We start from the raw sequence: 20,204 nt of genomic DNA on the forward strand, positions 1-20,204 counted from the left end.
TTACCTATTCCAAGTAGGACCAAAGATCATGTTACCAAAGCATAATATTGTATATTACCTATTCCAAGTAGGACCAAAGATCATGTTACCAAAGCATAATATAGTATATTACCTATTCCAAGTAGGACCAAAGATCATGTTACCAAAGCATAATATTGTATATTACCTATTCCAAGTAGGACCAAAGATCATGTTACCAAAGCATAGTATTGTGTATTAACTATTCTAAGTATGACCAAAGATCATGTTACCAAAGCATAATATTGTATTTTACCTATTCCAAGTAGGACCAAAGATCATGTTACCAAAGCATAATATTGTATGTATATTACCTATTCCAAGTATGACCAAAGATCATGTTACCAAAGCATAATATTGTATATTACCTATTCCAAGTATGACCAAAGATCATGTTACCAAAGCATAATATTGTATATTACCTATTCCAAGTAGGACCAAAGATCATGTTACCAAAGCATAATATTGTATATTACCTATTCCAAGTAGGACCAAAGATCATGTTACCAAAGCATAATATAGTATATTACCTATTCCAAGTAGGACCAAAGATCATGTTACCAAAGCATAATATTGTATATTACCTATTCCAAGTAGGACCAAAGATCATGTTACCAAAGCATAGTATTGTGTATTAACTATTCTAAGTATGACCAAAGATCATGTTACCAAAGCATAATATTGTATTTTACCTATTCCAAGTAGGACCAAAGATCATGTTACCAAAGCATAATATTGTATGTATATTACCTATTCCAAGTATGACCAAAGATCATGTTACCAAAGCATAATATTGTATATTACCTATTCCATGTAGGACCAAAGAACATGTTAACAAAGCATAATATTGTATATTACCTATTCCAAGTAGGACCAAAGATCATGTTACCAAAGCGCAGAGAAATAAGATTCTGTACCATCTCCTTTCCAAGATAATGGTCAATTCTAAAAAAATAGAGGTAAATTAAATGTATTAAGTACTGAGGTGGGTTCTTAAAAAATCAAAGATCGCTGAATCGGCTATGGTAGCCAGATCACAAAATTTTATTTTATTCATATTTATCTATATATTTAAAGAAAAGTGTTCTTAAATCATAGAAGGGTTATTAACATTAAAATTTTATTTCATTTTTTGTAGATTTTTTATATCATTTTGAAGAATTTTTTTTACAAAAAAAAACAATTTTATTGATCTGGCTACCAGCGATCCAAATTTTCTTTAAAGAATCCACCTCTGTTTTGTCAAAAAAATATAAGCAAATTTAAAGATAAAGGGCAAATAGTTTTCATAATTGTGTTAAAAATAAAAACCCACGCAAATCTATTAATAGGAAAAAGACAAGAAGCGATATTATAAAAGATTAAAAAGATAATAGTAAGGACAGTTAATTAAAATAAAAGTAAAACAAGTTATCAGTTATTCTTTTGTACTTAATTGTCTTTGTTTAGATATAATTTCATTTGCTAGCAATTTATTTACCTATACAGTTGGTCTTCGCTAAAGAGCTTTTGTAAATGATTGCTAAGATCAGCTGAGCTATCAGAATCCTGAATCATATAAAAGTTACTTATTGGCGGATTTTTTAGGTTAAAATATAAATTTCACATAATCAGCCATTTTGTTTAAAATTGCCTTTCAATCCCACGATTGGTTGCCTTGCAAGTAGATTCCTGAAACAATGAGATGCAACATTGAAGGAATATTGACGCTAAAAGCATTTACGGAAATTTCAAAATTTGAAAGTTTAAAAAAACATTTTATTCTATTTTGACAACATACTTTGAGATTATATTCTGTTGTACGTTCAGTTATTTTTCCTCAAGATTCCTTTGATGATTAGGAATAGTATCTTTAGGACAGCTTCATAAAAATAACTTCTTTATAAAAAATCAGTTTGAACAATATTTTAAATCTAAAACAATATCAACCTTTTTTGAAACACAAATTTTCAGGTTAACTCTATAATATTGTGATATAGACAGACTTGCATAAGTTAATGATAGAGTAGATTCAATTTTTAATTCAAAATACAAACAGTTTTTTAAGTATTTATTATATTGGATTAAATGCAGTTTTTGAGTAAATAAGATTAGATATATATACTTTATTTAGAAATGGTTAAATATATTAATAAGTCAAACTACTGATTATTTAAGCTGGAAAGTTCTGAAGTAGCGGGATGTCTGTTTGTATGTCAGGACACCAAAGCAGTAGGATGGCTGTCTGTTTAATTAATACAAATGTATTAATTAACTATGCACTTTGAAGTAGCAGGATGACTGTCTGTCTAATTAGTACAAATGTATTAATTAGCTGTATAACTATGAAGTAGCAGGATGACTGTCTGTCTAATTAATACAAAGGTATTAATTAGCTGTATAACTCTGAAGTAGCAGGATGACTGTCTGTCTAATTAATACAAAGGTATTAATTAGCTGTTTAACTCTGAAGTAGCAGGATGACTGTCTGTCTAATTAATACAAAGGTATTAATTAGCTGTATAACTCTGAAGTAGCAGGATGACTGTCTGTCTAATTAATACAAAGGTATTAATTAGCTATATAACTCTGAAGTAGCAGGATGGCTGTCTGTCTAATTAATACAAAGGTATTAATTAGCTATATAACTCTGAAGTAGCAGGATGGCTGTCTGTCTAATTAATACAAAGGTATTAATTAGCTATATAACTCTGAAGTAGCAGGATGGCTGTCTGTTTAATTATCAGGACACCAAGCAACAGGATGACTGACTGTTTAATTAATACAATGTATTAATTAACTATGCACTTTGAAGGGGTAGAATATTTGCCTATGCAAACTAGCTAAAGTAGTAGGATGTCTGTAAATAGCTGAATTGGTCTTAATAAAGACTCGAACCCAAACCAGATAATGTTCTGTGTTAGGACTCTCAATATCAACTGACTAACTCAATAAATGTTCTCTTAAATGTTCTCTTAAATGTGCTCTTAACTTTTACAGAGCAATAAAGAGTAAATGATGTTTCTACTTTTAAGCCAAAACTTAAAACTGAACTATACTACAATATGATACCTAAAGCTATATTATTGCTAAAACAAGGATATACCTTTCCAAAGGGTTTCTCCACAATAACTCTGGTCCAACCCTTATCAGCCATACATGTTTCCTGAAAATTGTGAGGCTCAATTTTTACACATTAAAATGTTTTATTAATTAGACAGTTGTTAACAGAAACGTATGAAAGGTTTCAATCCATTTCTTTTTAGCCTATGATATTTTAAGGTCTGTTATCAAGAATAACTTTAATAACTGTGCCAAAACATGTAACGCACAAAATCATTGTCGTTTGTAGAGTGGAGAAACCCTCCCCCAAAATAGTTAAAAACCTTCCCTGGGCCTATAAGAAGCTTCACTGTAAAAAAAACTATATCGGTTGAGCGGTCAGCGAGATCTTTCGTTACAGACAAAAAAGCTTACTACTTTATATAACAGGATATATTTGGCAATATTTGTTGTCTAGGCAAATTAATAACTAAATCAAGAATAGGTAAAATGAAGCCTCATTCCTTAATCATAGTGGTTACTGGTTTGAATACTGATGGAGGCAAGGCCAGGTAGAACAGGCGGTTATTGCGTCCCTTTTCCATACCTGTGACAAGTTCATACAAATATTATTCCAAGGATTTAAAAAAAAAGTAAAAAACAATTCTTCATGCAAGAAAATGGACGATACAGAAATTATTGATGAAAATTTTGAACAACCTAATAAAATTGATAAAACTTTAAGGTAATAAGCCAACGAATGAAAAACCTGTTTATAGTTTTTAGGGCCAGTATAATTCAGTCCTATTATAATTAATGTTTTTTTTCTTAGAACAATGGAATTTGAAGTTCTTGTGTCCTTGTTTCATTTATATGAACTTTCCTGCCATTTCTTGAGCTAACATCTCAAAATCTCTCTTTGTATCGTAGCTTCCTATAAATAAGAATAACATTATAATTAGAACTCATTATTTTAATGGTTAAATATCCAGATAGATAAATAGGTAGAAAAAAGTTTAGATAGACAAAATACATAGTTTGAAATGGGTAAAAATCTACTTTTATTAAAGTAACATGTGTAGAGAGTTTATTCATTGTATACCATATATATTATACAAGTTTCGATATATCATAAGTATCTTAAAATTTTTGGCAAGACAAGTAGATAGAAAGTATGACTAAAGATTTACAAGGATCTAAATGGATGAGACATTGGCCGATAAATTGATTTTACAGCCCAAATGATGATACACAAAATTACCCCTGGTGTAAAAAGAATTATTGGTTGAAACGTTTAATCAAGTTTATAAAATAAATCAATAATAATTCAATAAAAGTCCCAAAATATGTTGAGCCAACGAATAAGAAAACATATCTTTAAAACTTTGGGGACTAGTGTAATAAACATCCCATTGTCCCCTCTCTCTCTTGATAGTATGATATAAAGATTTACCTGCGACATAATGATTTGACTGCCAGAACCTGTCCAGAGCCTCCTCTTCTCCAGGTTTGGCCTTCACAGTGCCAGCACATTTCTCCCTGTCAGTCACAGTACAGTCAATTTCATTTATTCATAGTAAACAATACATTCTACGCCGAGAAACAATTCAAAGTGAAATCCTGACATTCTAGTTATAGAGTAGCAGTGCTACTAAAATTTGTATGCATATGATGATATAGCAAAACAACAACATGTGTAATGTAACAAATTAAACAAAAAACAATCAGTGTTTCTTCAATTTGTAAATATTATGTGTCAAGTAGCGAATCCACACCATAAACGATGATTGTCAACTTTTCCTTTAAATAAGTTCTATAAGCTGATGATAAAGGAGGGGAAGAAGGGAAGGGGGGCGAGAGAGGGATAAAGAATAATTTAACTACCACTGTCACCTCCCTTCCTGGTTAAATCCGATGCAATCTCAATGATTTAGAGTTCTGTGATATATAAAGTTTAATTCATATGCAAATGTTCTTTTGTTACTTGACAGAAACACTAGAATCGAACAAAAATCTTAAATAAATAATTTGTGCCATTGACTAGTGAAGGGGCGGGGCTCTCAGATTCTTTACTAACACAAGGATGATAACAATGTTCAATAGCACATCAAAGTACACGAAAATAAGAAATAACAGATTAGAAAAAAATACCTAATACCTAATTCAATAAGTAAGAACTTTATAGTAATCAAGGACGTTAAAATTAATTTATTTTCAATTCATAAGGATTACACAAAAGGAACTATGTTATGAAATAGCTGCGCTCTTGAAATCAGGATTTTAGTTTGAAGGGTGAAATGGGGACGGTTCTTATACCAAATAATACACACATGGTATTTTACTTCATGAATAAAATCAATAATTCATTTAAATTTCAATGTATTTGATTAACAAAAATAAAAATAAAAGATTTAAATTAATTTAGAATAGTTATTTCTCGTATCGTATTATAAACGGCTTTCCGCGGATATAGAATGTACAATTATAAGATTAAAACTAGTTTTTTAGCCCCGAGGTGCCGGAGGCACCGGCTAAAAAAACTGGTTTTAATCTTATTATTGTACATTTCTATATTCGTAGAAAACTGGATATAATACGATGCTAGACATAGTTTTTTCGTATGGATGAGAACTGGTTCCTATCCACCGGATTCGAATGAATACGAGAAAAAAGCTTATTTTATTTTGGGGGGAGGGTGGTATAGTAAAATTAAAAGTAGATTTAATGAAGCGCTATTGTACATACCTCTCCTAGATTTTATCTTAATATGTTCTTGTAAGGGGTGGCCTGATAATTTATTTTGTGTGTTGCAACTAAATATTACAAATTTCACGCCATAATTTGCCACAATTTTACATTATTACAGCAAAGCTTCTATTCAAATTATTTTATCCACACTTTCCGTTTATATAAACTTTATATTCAATGGTGCAGGGGTGAGATAATTGATGATAATGAAAAACCCATTAAATCACCTAAAATTGCTTGTTGTGTTATTAAAATTAAGGGGACTATTTTCCAGTATTTGAAAATCAATAGTATCATTATAGGGAGGGAGGGGATATTGGGCTAATGATTACAGTAGTCCTCAAAGTTTTATAATAACTTAAGAATTTAAGGAAGAAAGGGTTTCAATTTATTGCGAATTGTCCTATCCTTGAAACAATCCTTGGACATTTTTATCTGAGTGATATTGACACTAAAATTAATACTGACCAATTTTTGCATTATTTATTAAGGACACCTGCCATTAGAATTTTGTATAAGTTATGCTTATTTGTGTCTTTTTATATAAAGAAAATATCCAAATCCTCTATTAAAAAATGTAACATTTGAAAAAGATAGTACACATTCATATATTAAACATTCATTATAAACCAACCAATTTATTACTTTATTTGCATTTAAAAGAACACTCTTTAAGTTAATTTTCATTATCAATGAATTGTCCAATCTTTATGAAACTTGGCTTAATGTTTATTAGGTATTAGCGGCTACACCCCTAGAGGCCTCCAGGGGCACTTCAGGAGGGGAGAGGTTGAATTCGATAACCCAATTTTTTATTTCAAATTTGAGGGGGATTTTTTTTTTAATTATTATTATTTTTTTTTTTTTTTGGGGGGGGGGGGGGTTCTAGGGCCATTTCTCCTGTGTGGGTGGAGGTGCCCTCTATAAAAATGAGAGATCCATATCGGGTCAGGGGCAGGGGCGTCCAAGCTTTTTATTTTGGGGGGGGTAAAATTTTTTTAAGGGGGGGGGTAAATCGTTTTTGGGGGGGTTAAATGGCGCGCGAAGCGCGCCGCAAATTTTTTTTACATCCCCCCAAAATTTTTACCCCGGGGGTAAAATTTGCTTAGGGGGGGGTAATTACCCCCCCTGAAACCTGTTGGCAGGGGTAAATTTAGTTTACCCCCCCAAAATTTTTTTTATTAGAGATTTTTTATTTTGGGGGGGGTATTTACCCCCCCAAAATTGTTTGGGGGGGTAAATGCCCCTTCCTAAATGGTTGGGGGTGCCTACGGCAACCCCAGGGTAGGGGTAAATTTTAAATGGGGGGAGTAAAATGAAAAAAAATCGTTTTGGGGGGGGGGTAATCGCCCCATTACCCTCCCCCTTGGACGCCTATGGTCAGGGGTTAGCAAGATAATATACTACAGCCATACATCCTGTTATCATTAAGAGATCAAACCAAATCAAATATAATTGCAAGAAGGAATGTCCTATTCCAAGTCACACAAGTAACCCTCTTATGTATATATTTGGTTGGCCAAAATGCAATTTAAATAGATTAATGTGTCGGTGGATTTCTCTTTAATGGCTTACTTCACATAAATTAGATTGTGTTTTTATAAACTAGTGGCTTCGCCTCGTGTCGGGTTTATGCCTAGGATTTTCTTTTTTATGGACTTTTTATGTTTTTGACAAAATGGTGATTTTATTTAGGCAGGTGCTAATCTATTTGCTATTGTTATATCCCTGTGGCTATGATACAAGCAATTTTATATCGTATCTTTAAAAATATTATGATTTTAAAATTTTTAGTATTAAATTCACTGATGATAAAAATATACTTATTTTCTAGCTATGGTAAATCATGTAATAATATCAATTAATAACGGTATAAATATATATCTATCTATCTAAATAGTATAAATATATCTAAATTAAGGTCTAGCTAATCAATTAATCAAATGGTGATTTTAAAAAACAGTACTTTTTTTTTCGAAATTTCTAATAAAATCAGATTAATGTGTAAAATTAAGACATTGACAATTCAGTATGAAGAAAGAAGAAGGTTAGATTAATCAAAGTACATTAAAAACGCCCTAATGACTAAATAAAGTTAAGAAGAAAAGTACGACCGTTGTCCAGCATCGCAATTAAAAATATTTACTTTTTTATGTGAACACCTTCTCGCTAATATTTCCCCTACCGCTGCGAACTCAATTGGTTTTTGATAATAGACTTGCAAGAAAAATTAACAAATATAAAAAAGTTTGTCATTTGTTTTGGAGTTTATCAATTCTATAAACTAAATATCAGAAGTCAAAACATTTAAATTGTTAAACGCAAAGAGCTATTACATTTAATGTAATGTAAAACATAAAAAGTATTTAGAAACGAAGCTACATTATAATTCTTAATTACATCAAAAATAAATTTTCGGTTGTTCTAAACTTCCAGTATGTAATTTACTTTGACCGTCTGTAAGTCATCATACAAAAACATAAAAATAAAAATATGCGAGAGAGGTTTTGCGAATTCTATCTCCAAAACTTTATTATTGATTTCAACAAATGCAATTTGAAGCTCCTTGTCCGGGTTCTTATCCATGATTTTTTTATGTGATTCGCTACTTGTTGATGTTGTTATCTTTGATTTTTTTTTATAAAAAGTTTAAATCTACAGATATCTATATATCTGTGAGCAGATGATCATACGCACAACAAACATACTATAAATAGAAAGAAGTTGCACTACTATATAATATGAATAAAAGAAAAATTTGAGATACTCAGCAAGCTAAGTAATAAACAATTACTATAAGAACTGACATGTTCTTATTTCTTACTAAAATTATCACAACATTTACCTAGTTGCATAGTTTGGACCTGATGAAAACCCCCCTCTAGTTTCATAGGTGTTTTTTTTAATGAACGGTGGGGGTTGATTAAATATAGTTAAAGCCCCAAAGGGTTGATATTATATGAAGTGGTAAAAACGTTTAGATGGTGAAAATATTTTGTGATTTATTTTCCATGGAAAGAAGCTAGAGCAAAATCATAAAAACGGAAATTTATGCCTCAAAAATTTTGGGGAAAGATTGCCAATAATCCTTGAATCTTTTCAAACTATCGCAAAAAAAGTCTCAGGAAGCAGGGGACGGGGGAGGGTGTATGGTCCAATAATTAGTTAAGGGATTATACCAAATTATCTAGTAATTTTGTAACTTTTAGTGGGTGAGTGTAAAATGAATTAGATTGATTTAGGAAGATGAGCTAATCAATCATAGATAAATATATACATACACAGAAAATAATTCACATAAAAAAGTGGATGGTTTGATAGGTAGTACTAAATATGGGATTGTTTAAGGCTGTAGTATTACCCATTTTAATAAGAGCACCTTTATGATAGGGACGCAGGCGCTAGTATATAAAATCGCATTATCTATAAAACAATTAAAAAGGAAAAGGAAAGAAAAAACTAGGGTATGTTTTATCCAAAGGCGATTTCTCTTTGGAAGGGGGAGAAACCCTTCGCCAAAATAGTTCTATACCTAAAAAAAATTGCCCCACTAATCGCTTAGTGGGACAAAATTGTTTTCGTGAAAAATCCTCCAAAATCACATAAAAAATCTACAAAAATCAAATAATATCTTATGTTAATAACCCTTCTATGATTTTGTTTAATTTTTGTAGAATTTTAATGTGATTTTGGTGGATTTTTCACGAAAACAATTTTGCCCCACTAAGCGATTAGTGGGGCAAATTTTTTTAAAGAATCCACCTCTGGTTCTATAGGAAGTTTCACTTTAAACTAGAACCATATTGGTCCAGTAGGTTAGCGAGATCTTAAGCTACAGATAGACAACCTGTTACTTTTATATCAGGATTACTAGGTTGCTTCAATTTATATAAAAGTATATTTTTATTAATTAAAACATAAAAAAGTGATAGACATTATAACTAACTAGTCATCAAGATAAAAAAAAGTGAGAAAATGTAAAAATTAATATTTATAAAACAGGTATAAAACGTTAACAAGTATAAGATGATAGGTATGTAATGATGTAAAGAAAAAATCACACAGAAAATCACGAAACTTTGATATATTAATACATACATGTCTTTTGTAGCTTGTCCGACGACCGACCAAACATGTAAATTATTGATGAATCATCGGTACAATAAGTCTTTACTAAAAAATTCTGCCAGTTATCTTAAAGAGCAGCCGTTATATTCACGTTTCCTCAAGACCGTTCATGAAAAACAGACAAAAGGATGAACATTTCGAATTAAAGAGTAGCTTTGCTACAAAAACTTTGCAAAATATGTTTATTTTTATTTCTATTCTAGTAGGGTACTTTTTTACCTTTAGCACATTTTTTAAAGAATGAAATTAAAATTGACTTTCCTGATTTGCTCAACAGTAAACTTGGATCTTGCATATCCGAAAATCTTCGTATCCTGAAAATAAAAAAGATTGAAAAAGTGAAACATGTTTTAACAAAAAGTTATTATAAAAGAAGGTTTGCTAAAGTTATTGATAGAGTCAATATAACATTGTAAATAATTTAAAAAAAACTAATGAATGGGTGAGAATTCAGTTTTCTTTCAATCTTAATTGCTTTAACTGCACTATTAGAGTAAACAATAGAGGGGAAAGGGGTTATTTTGGGTCTTTGAAAATCAACTTATAGCGTTGGGAATATTAAGTCAAGTCGATACAAAAGAGCAGACAGCAATTTTATAGCAGACGAAAAAGGTCACCAACATGGTTAAACATCTATGTTTATAGATTTATTATTGCACTATTTATAATAACAATAATTTTTTATAATATCGAAAACAAATACATATAATTTTGACCTTTAAAAAATATGAGATAGCATTAATTTCACGAAATCACGAAATATCGTGTTAATTAATGAAAAATGTTTTCATTAGATCTCTGTGTATCTCAGCATGTTCAAGAATAATATAGATAGACAATTATTAAAATTAATTCTAACTGAACAAAGTGAAAACATTGGGAATACAATAAATAAACATATTGAAATTTATGTCTTTAAGTAACGATGCAATATTTTTAAAAAGAATACAGTCTAATAATAAAGATAAAAATTATATTACATATTCAGAAAATATTAAAGGGACAAAGAAAATGAAGTCAAGCATGCGAACGCACGGTCGTTTGCCCTACTTATACAGCATTACAATTAAAAACAATCTAATTTTTACGTTAAAATAGCAAATTTATCTCTACTAGTTCAAGACAAAATCCTCCAGATTTTGAATTACAATATATCTTATATCCCTGTGGATATAATTAACTGAGAGGAAAACCAATATTTAGACATATTAATTAACAAGAATGAGTTTTGGAAAAGGAGCGCAGCACTTTGGTCTTATCTAAATTGTCTATTAGAGTTAGATATTTGGAAGACATTAGACTCCTCTATATCTTAGGACAATAATGCTAAAAATATCTCCAGAGACAAAACACCTATAGTCAAATTACACCAGTTTTTAAAATCTGCCAATAAACCAGGATGATATTGTTATTTTAGCTGTGGAGTAGCTACGCTATGAAAAGTATGATTTTATCTTTATCTCAACCTACCCTAAAATTCTATTAAATCCCTAAAACGATGTTTTCTTATGAATCATTAAAATCATTCAAAATGTTGTTAATGGTAAAATACTAGTATAGTTATAAGTAGCGCAGCAATAACAAGCTAACAAAGATAACCTTAAAGTTTACTTAGTCTACTATATCAAGTAGGAATTTTTCTTGTCATAAGATTCAGATTTCGATAACTACTGTACTTATCGAGGGTTCTACTTTGGGAAAGCTTTACTTAGGTCCCGTGAGATGGTTTTAGACAATTTCATTTAAACACAGAGCAATAAGATGCTAGGGTTGCTTTAAAATTACAAAGATATAATTGTCTCAACCATGACACTTTGGTTGAGTGTGACTTCCGAATTAGCGGGAAGTTCTCGAGATCTGTTGGCGAACATACAAACCCCCAATACCAGGAACCATCAAGTTTCAACAGCAGGTTTGATTATAGATTTATTGATGAAATTATTTCAAAGTCCTGAAATTATAAAATCAATTAATACAAAATTCCAGTTTTTATAACCACGTAATCTTAATTGCTTTTTAAAATCATTTTTCTCTACGGTTAAGAATCTTTGGAAACTTTGGCTTTAAAGGAAAATTATTTGGTTTAATAAATCATTGTTAAATGCAAAAATAAAAGCACATAAAAAAATACTAAAACATAATATTAATCATAATTAAGTTTCATGCTTAGCTGGCTAAAGCCTTTTTAAAACTAAATATAATCGTCCTATACACCATTCCACTTAATAAAATTAACAAATTCTACCTGAAGTTCTTATGGTTTCAAATCCCTGGTATACTAGACCCTCACGCACTATGAGACCAATGATAGGCCAAATTTTGTTCTCCGAAATCTTCACACACTCATATCTCATTCAAAAGTAACGAACGTGGGCGCATCAAAATATAAACAATCCATACCGCGTCACTTTATGAAGGGAAAGTCAAACAAGACGACATTTGCGCTTAATTTAGGATAATGATAAGGAATTAATTTCGATCTTGATAAACACAAAGCTTCCTCGAAAAGAGGTTAAGACAATAATTATATTTCATTAGGCTAAATTAAAATAAAAAGAAAAGCATAGTTACATGGACAGAGTGACATATGGAGAGCCTAATTATTTAGTAGCATCTCTACCAAAAAAATTGATTAATCTATTGGATGCAAATATTGTTATCATTTTCTTAATAGATTTCTTATTCATAAAAATATTTTGATTGTTATTTCAAATTAATTTTTTTCAAAGACGCAATTAAATCACGAAACCTATCCGTGATTTCCAGCTGTCGTTGGGGGGGGGGGGGGGGCAACACTTAGTAGAATTGACGACCTTTTTATCTGCCCCCCCAAATAAATATTATTTTAGATTTATTTCGCTTGATGGCTTTAACTTATTCTTGCAGAATCTCACTTATTAAATTGGAAAAAATAATATATCGTCCATCGTCCTAACCTAACAAAGACCCATTTATAATAAAAAGACAGACCAAATAAGGTAAAGAATAGCCGTGCTACTTTAGATTAACTACATACGGACCCCATGTAGAGAGCTCTATTTAAATGTACATACATGCATAAAAGTGGACCCAATGATTTTGTCATGTTGAAGTACAATAAACAGACCATAAAAATTAAAAATTTCCAAAAAATATATAAAGTCCTGACATTAGAACTTTATGAGATATTTAAGTTGAAAATTAAATAAGAAATTATTATCATTTATTTTAGGATCAGGGCTTCTTTGTATTATATTATTTAGTCTGGTTTCTATGCTTCAAAAGGTTAAAATCCACGGGTCCATAAACACATATGTATACTTACATATTCTATACTTCAAGTTTACAGTATACATTCACGTATGAAAACAAAACTACAATCTTTTATTCATAATTTTATTAAAGAATAAAAACATTTAAAAATGAAATCAATGATCAAGTCTGATAAGTTATAATTTTGTCAGAAATAAACCCAGTAACTTTAGATAGTAAAAGTAAAGTAAGTAATTTGTTTATCAAATTTTCACTTTAATTAAATTAGAAAAACATTATTTATTTGGACAAAAATCGTCTTCTTTTCTTACTTTATTATTATAACTCTCATGGTACATATAGTATTGTATTCTAATAACAAGACATTTAGTTTAGCATCAATCAAACATGTAAACTAGGTGTTCAAACAATTTAGTGGATAGTCAACTTTAGCAGGTAAATTTAAAGGAAATTTGACATGGAAAAGCTTTTCAGAGATTAGACAATGCATACAAATTTTAATTATCAAACTTATAAAAGGTTTCTAAAAGGTAAGATAAAGGTAAGTAATGTTAATTTGTGCTTTCCCTTAAAGTACCTAGCGAGCACAGAAAATCCTACCACCCTATTTTTAAAATAAATTAAATATAAGGGGAGGGGGTTATTTGTTTGCTATACCTAACAACCTGCGGTGCCTCAACCCTGCAGGGCAATCTTGTACCCTTGTTACTATTTAGAGTAAAAAGGAAAACAAGAAAATCTTTCCCACTTCTCTAAATTTCAATTTATTTTAAAAAAATAGTTCTAAAGTGTCTAGATATGTGATTGACTAGGCACTTGGAGGGAAACCACTAAATTCATGAATATATCATAGATTAAAGGTGTCAAGAGGACTGTTCGCATTTTAAAAATATAATAACTTTTAAGGAGCGCTATAAAAGAAAGCTGTATCTGTTTCTTTAACATCTAAAAATTCGTTAACCGAACTATTGATGAAATTGAGAGATCTATAATAATTACCATCCTAATTAGAGAAATCTATAATAATAACCATCCTAATTTGAAATAAACTTCCAGACTGAATATAAGTACTTAATAGATAAATTGATAATACATTGATAGTCAGAAGATAAAGTAATACTTTGAAAGTCAATTAGAGTACTAAGTAGTAACCAATTTTAAAAGCAAGGAAGCTACTTTAAACTGTAGTATGTCCGTCAAATAATATGGAGGTGGATTAATATAAAATTGTAGAGTAACTTCGCTACTGAAATATGTGCGTAATAGGCTGCTAATCTAGATGCATGAGACACGGCAGGGGGTAAATATACACATCAAAATTGGAGCAACACAGAGAAAGGAATAAAGATGAGGAAAATGTCATATTCGGGTGAACTTTTTAGCCATGCCGTTTGCTCAATGATATTCAAAACCCAACATTAACCAGCAGTCACATCAAAATATTTTAAACTCATTAAACGTATCTTAAGAAATATAGCAAGTTAAATGATTATATATTGCATCCAATTTTTACCATAAAAGCCGGCAGGTGATAGGTTCGAATCTCGGGCCAACACCGCGTCATAACTAAAGAAGTTAAAAATGGTTCCTACTGCTGCTATGTCAGGTGCGCGAGATAAATAGTAAGAGTAGGTGGAATGCCTTGGCTAATAAACAAGCACAACTAACTACCTTGCACAGTTAGGAATTCTCAGACAAAGGTTGTGCAATCTAAGGGTTGATTGTCTGATGGATGTTACTTAATCTAATATCGAAGGAGAATCTCGCCCTTGCGAGGTAATGGTAATGATAATCTTAGGTCGAAAAAGGTCTGTTTTGAAAGCACTTTTGACAGAGTTATGGCCAAATACATGATTGAACATATAAAAAACTAACGGCTATGCCCCTAGAAGCATTTGGTGGCACATAAGGTTGGTGGGGAGACGAGTGAACACTACCTCCAGCCATTTTCAATTTGAGTTTTAATGACAAAAAGAAAAAATAAGGGGTAATTTTTTAAGGAAAGTGGAGATATCCTCCTTAAAATAGTTAAAAATCTACCCTGAACCTATAAGAAGCTTCACTGTAAAGGAGAAGCATGTTGGTGTAGCAGTTAGCGAGTTCCTACGCTACAGACGAAAAAATATTGCTACTTAATAATGTAGGATAGGAGAAGATAAATAAATATCAATAAGGTTGTATGTGCAATTTTCTTCAAATTTTTTTCCTGAATTTTGTTTTGCATCAAATAATTTTTTTTACATAATTACTGTTTGTTTATATTACACATTACTACAACTTTATGCGCTCAGAGTGCACATTTTATTCTATAAAGATTTGGATCACTGACTGTATTTTTTAATAGAAATGATTTGTTATACAAATACGAAATTGGAATTGCTTCAAATTAAAGAAGTTATATAACAATTATGTAGTGTTTTATTGATAATACCTCCCAAAAGCTTGCCCACTAATATAAACGACTTTCTATGATTTTTAGGGCTAAACAATTAATTTACTATAATAGGGTTTATCAATTATCCCGTCCCTGTTTCATTCATAAACTTATTCGTTCAACTGTAAAATCTTATTCAAATTTTCACCTTAATCATTGATCTTTGATTTGATTTAATGAATTGCCAAAATATCTTCTACAAAATTTACAACTAGATGGTAGGCCCCTAGATGTACTTGAGAAGGGGGGAGTTAAATTAGATAACACAATTTATAACTTTGAATTAAAAAAGAAAAGGTGATTTTTTTTGGGCGGGGGAGGGGGGTCGACGAACTCTCCCGCATTTTAATTTCAGTAATAAAAAATCTAAAAAAATAGTTAAAAACCTTTCCAGGACCTATGAGAAGCTACCCTGTAAAATTAAGCAGATATCCAGTTATTTTGATATAAGGATATCTACAAGAAGTATCTAGTTTTTTGCCTTTTTTTCCATTTCTTAAATGTAAAAATAAGAAAAACCAAAAAACAATGATCATAGAATTTCATAAAGGTTTCTGATTAATTGGTCCTGGGCAAAAGAAACTAAGGCTCAAAAACAGTAAATAACTGCAACAAATAGAGCAATAAGACTTGTATTTTAGAAAGCATCAATCAATTTTAACATTGAAATATGTAAAAATGCCTAAAAAAATAAACAATGACAAAAAAATGCTTGTTCATGAATTTTCGGTTGAATAATCTCTCGGAGTGTGTATATGTTGTGTATGATTAAACTCGATAAATTCTTTCACTGTTCCAGAAATTGATTGACCAAATAAGCATTGACACCGCAGCTACTCTATAATCTAAAAAACTTGCATTTTTATGTAAATAGCAGTAAAATATACAATCACCAAAAACGAAAAATAAGCTAGAAACCTAGGTATTATTTTTAGTCTAGATATTTTGCTATGAATAATAAATCTTTTAATAAGAGGAATTTTCTAGATTTTTAATTCAGATATTCATTTTAATTTGGAAGTTCCAGTAAACGTTTGATATATTTATCCTTGTTATGATTATTTATAAAAAAATTGCAATATGATTTTTCATGCTTTTAAAGCAGCATTTTTCCTCCAACTTTTTGCATATGATAATATGCGTACAAAAATCAAATTTGACGTTTTTTCATCCCGGGGTTAAAATTATTGAGATAAAACTGTGGGGTATAGTCTTTTTCACGACATCCCTCCATAAGGAGCGATTCTTCGTATTTTTAAAATGGCTTTTTATAGGTTATTTTAGGTTAGGTTAGGTTATATTGTGTTAGGTGATTGCCCCACAGGGCTAGGTAATTGGCCCCGCAGGGTTAAAGCCCCCCGCAGGGGCTAGGAATAGGAGAAAAGCTACTTTGAAAAATACGAAGAATCGCTCCTTATGGAGGGATGTCGTGGAAAGGACTATACCCAAACTGTGTTTAGTTACGTAGCTACTATGAAGCTTAGTTTTTACATAATTAAATTAACAAAATAAATAATATTTATTTTGGTAGATGTAAGAAATAATAAATGGAAATGACATTAGATATATATATTAGGAAGAATTTTACATATGTCTACTATATTTCCCTGGATAATTTATTCTTTGAAATCCAAACTAAAAAGAGTCAATTATATATCTAAACAATTTTAAATGTGCTTTCTTTGATATATAAATACATACTAATAAGGTTACATAGAATTTGATACAAAATGTTCGGCTGTTTTGTGGATGGTAATTGGAAGGTTATAAAACCCAAATGAAGTCAAACTATTATTACCCTGAATCTAACATTTGGTTTTGAACCAACCTATCCGTTTCTCTAAGAAAGGGAAGGGATATTGGGTAGTTAATTACACTAGTCCCCAAAGTTTTATATTAACGTTTTCTTATTCGTTGGCTTAACAACCTAGGGGACTTTTATTGAATTTGATTGGTTGGTTCAATATTTTGAGTGTCGATCATTTCAACCACTAATTGTAATCTACAGACGGGGTAATTTTGTTTATTATGAGTGGGGTTGAACACCAATCTATCGTCCATTGTAATATCCCTGCATATCCCTGGTATCTATGAATCATGAATAATATCCCTGCATATCCCTGGTATCTATCAATCATGAATAATATCCCTGCATATCCCTGGTATCTATCAATCATGAATAATGTTGAGCAATTCATCACAGAAAATGACGGACAAAGTATTTTAGGTGAAGACAGCTTATTTCCGACCAAAGATTTAGTGTGTTTACACTACAGTAAAGCATTTTTTCTGTTAAAAAAGTATTTAAAGATATATATAGTTATTTTAAGCACTTTATTCGTTTTCAAGTTACACGATTCAAACTAAAATATAGTTAAGATACAAATATCTGGAAATAAAATTTCCAAGAAAAGATAGATGTTTTCCTAGAGTCAAATAGCCTAAAACCTACTCTGGATCAATGCAAAGCCTCTTTAAATTTTTAATCTTAAAAAATGCATGTAAAAAAACGTAGTGCTTTATTTATCACAAGCTAGCTTAAATGTATCAACACTAAAACTATTACTATTGACATTTGACTTTATTTTGAAAGACTTATGATGTGGGCTCCGCGAATAATTCATTATAATATAAGTTTTTAGAATATTTTTAAAAGCGAAGCTTTTCTATAATTAGGGTCGTTCCGTCCGTCCGTCCTTACATCCGTCCGTACGTCCGTCCGAGATAGATAGCCTTTATTCGTTAATTTAGGCATGTTAGAATTGTCCTATCGATTTCAAACTTTGCATGGTGATTCCTGTAGTAGTTAGGTACGATTTAGAAAGCGTAGCAACTCTATAATCATTACCAGAATGTCCGTACGTCCATTTTAAACATGTTGATTTTTCTACTTTTTTAACAACAAATTTTTATGTAATCTAATTATTCGTTTGATCTGATTTTTGGTATATTGATTCCTGGGACAACAAAGAACAATTTAATAAGCGAAGCAACTCTATAATCAAGTCCTAAAAATGTAAGTATGTCCATAAACATTATCCTGTATCAAGCAGTTTTGCAACAAATTTACTTACAATTTTGGTTAGACTCTTATACTTTTATATTCTGATTATTTAGTTCAGACACTATACAATTGTTAATGTCCGTTTGTCTTACCGTTTCAGTGCTTCGCTTTTATGGATGTTGTCATCCTTGTTTTCTATATAATTCCATAAAGATTAATTCTGATAAAAGTAAATTAAACCAACAAAATCAAAGATTTTAACAATTTTTTTTCATTTAACATTTGCTCTAAATATGAGAACCCTTTAGATTAATTGTAAAACAGATTATTTGTTTTTAATTGCTATAATTCAACTAATAAAATAATTTAAGCAAGAAAAAGTCAAACTTTTCTGTAATGTAATGTAAAAATACAAGAATTTTTTTTAAATCTCTCCAAAAACTTTTATGGTATTACTTTGAAAAAAAAAACAGTCACCTGCCCAAACATGCAAATTTGGGTTGGAATAGGAGCTTTTCGGAGAGCCAAAATTATTTTTAGCAATTTTCAGGCAGTAGTCTTTTTTTTTATAAACGACTTTACACAGTAAATTTAATAGCAGCAAATAATCCAACACTAGTCCACAGTTTGGCAGTTGTATTTTGTAAGATTCAGAAGGGAGGCTGGTAGGGGACTGAAATTATATAGGTACTCAAAGTTTTATAACGCGTTATCCTATTTGTTGGCTCAAAAACTTCGTTTATTTTTAATGAATTTTGATTTGTTAATTCCAAACTAGTAGTGTCAAAACTGTTAAACCAATAATCTACCGAAGGGATAATTTTGTTTATCTTCATTAGGGATATATTACTGATCGTCCAATGTCTTATACGACCTCTGAAGTTTCAATATGCAGCGCATTAGTCGTCTGAACATATGATGCGGCGGGCAAGCCATGCTGGGTAAAACAAGAATCTGGTTGTTTCAAATTGTAATCAATTACTTTGCATGATAGAATTTGATCTTAATCACTCACATTAATCAAATACAATTACCCTTTAAATAACAGGATGACATCATAGTAAAATAGATAAATTGATGATATATATCCTATTATAAAAAGTAGTAAGATTTTTTGTCTTCAGCGAAGGATCTTGCTAACCGCTGAACCGATATGGTTTTCCTTTACAGCGAAGCTTCTTATAGTTCGTTCCAGGGAAGGTTTTTAACTATTTTGTTTTACTTAAAAAAAACTCAAGTTGAAAAGTGAGGGGTGCGCCTTTCCCCCTTCCATCTTAAGTGCATCTAGAGGCTTCTAGTGGCGTAGCCGCTACAATATATATATAAAGATAGATAAAATAACACCAAAGTTTGTTTATTCTATGACAATTATATCCATAGCACAAACAGCATACTGGTTTATAATACAATATTACATAAAAATATGAGAAAAAGCACATACACAGCTAAAGTCATCCAATAGCTATTTTTTTAAATGGGTGACACTTTACCCTCCATTTACATATCCATGGAAAAGGTCAAAAATATTATAGACTATGTATTTAATATAAAGATGGTGTTTAACTGATTCAGCAAAATCTTTACATTCGCCAAGTGCAC

At 30.6% G+C, this 20,204-nt stretch overlaps 1 protein-coding gene across 7 annotated transcripts in view; it reads right to left on the bottom strand.

The window, feature by feature from the left end:
* Zw (glucose-6-phosphate 1-dehydrogenase Zw) overlaps window positions 1–20,204 on the bottom strand; it is a 96,077-nt gene that overhangs the window by 11,513 nt on the left and 64,360 nt on the right. For all 7 annotated transcript variants that reach the window (XM_080177872.1, XM_080177869.1, XM_080177871.1 and 4 more), the window contains 7 exons: window positions 10,176–10,229; window positions 4,493–4,577; window positions 3,922–3,973; window positions 3,561–3,645; window positions 3,104–3,160; window positions 1,499–1,566; window positions 877–963 (listed from right to left, as the gene is read on the bottom strand). In XM_080177872.1, coding sequence (XP_080033998.1) covers window positions 877–963; window positions 1,499–1,566; window positions 3,104–3,160; window positions 3,561–3,645; window positions 3,922–3,973; window positions 4,493–4,577; window positions 10,176–10,229 — 488 coding nt within the window. The remainder of the gene's footprint in view (window positions 1–876; window positions 964–1,498; window positions 1,567–3,103; window positions 3,161–3,560; window positions 3,646–3,921; window positions 3,974–4,492; window positions 4,578–10,175; window positions 10,230–20,204) is intronic.

Source organism: Acartia tonsa, chromosome 11, assembly GCF_053477335.1.
Source record: "Acartia tonsa isolate MP-2025a chromosome 11, ASM5347733v1, whole genome shotgun sequence".
NCBI lineage: Eukaryota > Metazoa > Arthropoda > Copepoda > Calanoida > Acartiidae > Acartia > Acartia tonsa.